Genomic DNA, 6,025 nt, shown 5'->3' on the forward strand with positions numbered 1-6,025 from the left:
AATCTGCTTATTGCTGCATTGTAATGGTGTCCTTGAGTTTTTTGAAAAGCACCTATAAATGGCATGTATTATTATTATTATTATTATAATAATAATAATAAATAGTTCACTCACTCAGTATGTCGCAGGACCACATATAGACAAACAAATACATTCACACATGCACGCACACCTACGGATAATTTAAAGTTTCCAATCCACCTAACCTGCAAGTCTTTGGATCCCATTCTTGCTGTGAGGCAACAGTGCTAACCACTAAGCCAACATACTGCCCTATATAAATAGTTATTATTATTATTATTGTTGTATGACTGTTATTATTATTGCTGTTATTATTATTATTATTATTATTATTATTATTATTATTATTGTTATTATTATTATTATTATTGTTGTTGTTGTTATTATTGTTACTATTATTATTACTATTGTTATTGTTATTATTGTTACTATTATTATTACTATTGTTGTTGTTGTTATTATTAATGAAGACATTAATTTTTTTTAGCATTTTTTATTTATTTTACAAGTTGCACTGGAGTATAAGTTGCAGGACTTCCCAAACTCATAAAAAACAAAACAAAACTGCGAATTATACTCCAGAAAAGATGGTACTTGATTTGTTTTTTTCCTGACCTTTTAACATAATATCCACCAGCAAACATTACATTTTACTAGGTAACACTGCAATAGTACAGATACACATTTCTACCTGTGGAAGCGCGATAGAAAGTTGCCTCTGAAGTGACTCCTTCTCGTGGCCGAGTTCGCGGAGGCGGAGCTGAGCCGTGCCCAGGCTCTCCTGTGTTTCCCTCAGGTTCTCCAGCAGCCTCTCCCTCTCCGTCAGCATGTTCACCATGAGCGACTCCAGGTTTCCCGTGCTGCCTCCTTCGTCTCCTCCACCTCTGGCCTCTCTTCCGTTAAAGCCTCCACCTCCTCCCATTGCACTCCCGGGCCCTCCGACCCCTGCCCCGGCAGGAGTAGAGGGGTCCCCGCCAGTCCCGCTGCGCCCATCCTCCGAAATGGTGGGCATCACTTCGCACATCATCATGAGACCGTGGCACGTGTGTCAAGTGGAGACAGAACAGGAGCTCACGTGTGTCAAATATCGTGTGTGATCTGGGAACTCGATTACATATGAGCTAAAAGTTTAAAAAATAGAAATCTTTACATCTTTATTTTTCCAAAAAAATATATAATTCCTTTGGTTGTGTCTCCATGTCTTCTTCTGGTTAGTGCCTTTAAGTTTTCCTCCAGCCTTCACGTCTTCACTGCTTTTCTTGTAATATCCCAGTTTGCATCGTAATTGTCCACAACAGGTTTCCCAGGAAGAATCTGATCCGTGGGAGGTTGGGAGTAAGGAGCGGTGCAGGCCCAACACAGGGGCCAGTTGTGGGGTGGAGAAAGGGCAAAAAATTAAAGAAATAAATAAGGAGGGTTGATCTTCCTCAGCTGTGTCCACATGGCAGAGCGCCTCACAGGGGTGAAAGCTGGAAAAACAGAAAACACTGTATTAGATCTCCAGCAGTAAACATCAGTGTGTGTGTGAGTGTGTGTGCTCTAATTATATGGAAGTACAGTATTTCCAAAAAGAAAAACACACACCACACACACTTATACCTTCAACTCTAAAAAAAGTAGTGTTCCCAAAACAGCACCCAATGATCATATCTGTGTAAACACAAGATATATATGCATTCTGAATATGGGGTGTCTTTTCAAGAATCCCTGAGTTAATTCCTGTCCACATTAGCACACTAACTGAATAAAATGTTGTCTGGTTTGTGTTGCAGTAATATACACAGATTCTGAGTATAAAGTGTCTTTCATAAGTCATTCTCGAGTAAGTAGTGTGTAAAAATGGCTTAATTGTTATTAATATGCAACTATATGCCGAACATCCATTGAATCTAATCAGACTCAAATGTGAATATTTTTATGGTTTATTTTACTATTTTCTTTACTCCTCTCTGACAGTGAACTGAATATCTTTGAGCTGTGGAGAAAATGAGACATTTGAAGATGGAAAGGACTGATCGATATTTTTTTTTTTTCACCATTTACTGATGTTTTATGGACCTGACAACTAAAAAAATGAATCGGTCAATTAGTTTCTCAATTAATCGGTTATGAAAATAGTTAGTTGCCGTTCTAACATAAGGTTGATACATTATTGGTTGATATTATAATTATTAATTACTGATAAATTAACCAAAGGAATACCAGATGGATTAATTCATTCATAAAAAAAGAAAATCAGATTAAACAGCTACAGCAGCTGTACTGTGCCTTATGTATTGGTAATATACATTGCAGGATTGATTATACTTTCATTGCAAATACACAAAAGGGGCGGAGACAGCTAATATAAAAAGGCTATTAAGAAAAACAAACTTCCAACATTTAGCTGTCTGTTAGTGAACAGCTTGTAACCCACAATTTTTCATATATATTATTAGGATTTTTTTTTTTTTTTTTTTTTTTTTTTTTTTTTACTGAAGATTCATATCTTGATAGGCAAGAGGTGATTCAATTTTCAAGATCACAGGTCAAAGGTTAAAGTCAGGAATAAAACTTGGAAAATTGTAAAAATCCCTATGTTTAACATTGAACGATTTTTCAAAAATTAAAAAAAAAAATTAAAAATTCCTAACTCTGTTAAATAAGATCAAATTTATTTCATATTTCATCTGGATCTGATCTGGTGTCGCGGACCAAACGGTCCGCTCTGCCTCTACTGCGCATGCGTCATTTCGGAGCTCAGTCGCTCATCTAAGACAGTCTCTTCACCCAAAGTGATCAAATGGATTAATGGGATTATTAACCATCAGATGACAAGGTCAAACCTCTTAAATCATTCTAAAGTCAGTTTTAAGCAGAAACAAGGCCGTTTTAAGCAGAAACGAAGCGATACTCCGTGATGCTTTGAAATGACCGACGTGCAGTGAATGCATCAGCTAGCAGCTCCTGTAGCCGTGGCGCTCTGATTTCTTCCTCTGTCTTTTATCACCCTCACATCGGGATGAATGTGAGGCATTATTGTAAAGCGCTTTGAGCGTCTGATGCAGATGGAAAAGTGCTATATAAATGCAGTCCATTTTACCATTTTATGATTAAATAATGGTGAATTTATGCAGAAATGATTGTTGTACAAAAGCTTCAGATATCTGTCGCTGAGACAGATGATGACTGGAGTGCAGTTTGAAACAGAAACAACGTGATAATTGGTCAACCGCGGCTCATGACACATGTGCAGTGAAGGCAGGGCGGACTGATTTTTAGGAGAGACCGTTCGGTCGGCGACGCCGGATTACAGATTATGTGGCAATTTAAATTTAACACTGAAAACCCCATTCTATGTATATTTTGCATAATATCTTAACCAAACGTGCCCCAATCACACTCTCATATTTGAAAGTGAGCTGCAGCCTGGCACCCACTATCACCTGACCAAGTTTGATCTGGATCTGATCTGGATTGTGGATTTTGTGGACATTTGAATTTAATATTGAAAAGCCCATTTGGTGTACACATTTGCCAGGGGCGGTCCTGGAGGCGGGCCGACCGGGCAGCCGCCCGGAGCGGCACCGCGGGGGGGCACGACCGTGCGGGGGGGGGAAAAAAAACGGGGTGGGGGGGTTGTCCTGACGGGGGGTTCGTGGTTACAACGCGTTCAACTTTTGTTCAGAATCAGCTTCTTATCACCGGTAACGACGCGGCTTTCCCCTCACTCATTCCCACAGCTTCACAGTGCTTTAAACGGTCCACAGAGTTCAATAGCGACACAAAGAGTGCAGCGAAACGAGACAAGTCATTGGATAAATGCTGGGCTTTGTCTCGCCCATCGGACGCTCAGCGTGTCTGGGGGTCTACGGGGCAGTGGGCTGGCCTCGGCTGGCCCGGACGCTCAGCTTCTGCATGATGATTGGATGATCGTGAGGCTGAATCCCTTTTTGATTGACAGCGAAATGAGCGAATCAGCGATCTTTTGGTGTAAACATCTGTAGGAGCATTTTTTAATTTTCATTCTGTTCTGAGTTGAACCGGAGACTTTCCTAATCCTCTTAGCGGCATTTTCTTTGTTAAAAACGACTAGCGACAAATCGAGCTTCTATTTCTGGTGTTTTTTTTTTTTTTTTTGTAGTTGCTTGTGTTTAGAGACTGACTTCTATCACTCTTTCTGACTTCTATCGCAGTTTCTGTCCCTACCGAGCAGCGGGTGCTGCTGAGCTCCTCCACCGTCACAAAGCACTCACAGGCGGACACACTTCACACGAGCCTCGCGCCAGTCCCAGCTAGCGAGCTAGCTAGGTAGCAAGCTGCACATAATGGCAGACAATTTGAATGTTGTGGACCGGATTTTGGCGAAGCCATTTGATAGTCTTCCTTATGAAGAAGCCATGGCTGCTGTCATGGCTTCATCTCTCAATGGTTTGCAGGCCAAAGTTAAGGCAACAGCCCCCAGTGCAATGTTTGTGCATTGCTATGCACACAGAGTGAATCTGGTTCTGTCTCAGGGGGCTAAATGCTTATCTGAGTGCAGAATATTTTTTGCATCACTCTCTGGGTTTGCCACATTTTTCTCAAAATCCACAGAGGATGTCTTTTCTTGAGTCTGCAGGCTGCTCAAGGTTGCACAGAAATGCTCCTACTGGATGGAATTTCACATCACGGATAGTGAGCACTGTGGCAAACAATTATGATGCCCTCCTGCAAACTTTTGAGATGATCATTGCAGATAAGTCCATGGATGATGACACATTAGACTGTGCCAATTTCTTTGTGTTTGTTATTGCAGTAGTCATTAAAACTGGAAATTTGGTCTTGAAAATAGCTGTTGTGAGTTAATTTGTGGGATTGTGGGTGTTCTGGATGAAGTTAGTGTTTTCATGGGTGGTGGGGCGGAGGTGGTGGCCATGTTAGTGTGCGCGGGGGGGCACGCAGGGGGTTTCGCCCGGGGAGTAAATCACTCTAGGACCGCCACTGACATTTGCATTATATCTCAATCAAAAGTTCCTCAGTCACTCTTATTTGTGACAATGAGGTGCAAACTGGCACTCTGAATGAATCAATGAATAGACTAAGTTTGATCTGCATCTGATCCGTATTGCGGATTTAGTGGATATTTGATTTTAACATTGAAAACTCATTTTGATCTATATTTTGTATTATATTTTTAGCTTATGAAAAGCCACTTCTAACAGGAGTTTGACCTGGGAAAAGGTAAAAATCTGTTGAATTTGGAACTAGTGTTGGCGGAGGTTTGCTCTATAGTTTATGGGTAGCATATAAATCTGTCCATATCAACCAGTCCCATTGCTAGATTTGACAGCTGTTCAGAATATATTCTCTAGGCTCTTTTTTTGGCTTTGGCAGAGGTACGCACTCCAGTGAGTGCTCTTCTTGTTTAGCCGAAGTGGTTTTTGTCTCCGCCTGCAGAGTTACAGATCATGCCGATCACAGCGTCTCACTCTTTACTCTCATATTCTTCACTGTCTATTCGAGGGCTGGCGGTGGCCTTTCTACTTTTAAGTGCTTTGGAATGATTTAGTGCCCCGTGCAGACTTCATAACATCACTGTGGCTGTGCACTCAAACACAACTATTTCTTTGTCCTGCCAAAATCACACTTCAATCACTAAACTGACCTCACTGGAAACAGATCTTAGCAGTTAGATTACTGCAGGACCCCTGATAGATACCTTCTCATTCTGGTGAGCATCATTGAATTCATTCATTCCCCGTGTGGTTCTGTGCAAAACGCTAACAGGTCTGCGTGCGGCCTGCTCAGGACACACCAGTCCGCTTGGCTGCAGGGAAACTTTTATTTTTTTGTTGTTGTTGTTGAGGAGTTTGCTGAGTCAAACTGTGGCCTGATTCCTTTCATCCTCTAATGCATATTGAACTCTTACGTTGCTGCTGTGAGTGAGCAGAGCTGATTCGGAGGAAGAACAATGCACCGTTAACATATTGAACACCGTCCTGTGAGGGAGCAGTTAAAAATTTGGACACCCCACTAACTGGAT

The 6,025-nt window shown here is 41.2% G+C and overlaps 1 protein-coding gene across 3 annotated transcripts in view; it reads right to left on the bottom strand.

The window, feature by feature from the left end:
- Positions 1 to 1,196, bottom strand: part of LOC117530734 (liprin-alpha-3-like) — a 55,218-nt gene extending 54,022 nt beyond the window's left edge. For 2 of the 3 annotated variants that reach the window (XM_034193635.1, XM_034193634.1), the window contains exon 1: positions 713 to 1,195. In XM_034193635.1, coding sequence (XP_034049526.1) covers positions 713 to 1,051 — 339 coding nt within the window. In that variant the 5' untranslated portion in view covers positions 1,052 to 1,195. Of the gene's footprint in view, positions 1 to 712 lie in introns of all 3 variants that reach the window. The other variant, XM_034193636.1, reaches the window with a different exon arrangement.
- Between the last annotated feature and the right edge of the window lie 4,829 nt (positions 1,197 to 6,025).

This window comes from Thalassophryne amazonica, chromosome 18 (genome assembly GCF_902500255.1).
Source record: "Thalassophryne amazonica chromosome 18, fThaAma1.1, whole genome shotgun sequence".
Classification (NCBI taxonomy): Eukaryota; Metazoa; Chordata; class Actinopteri; order Batrachoidiformes; family Batrachoididae; genus Thalassophryne; species Thalassophryne amazonica.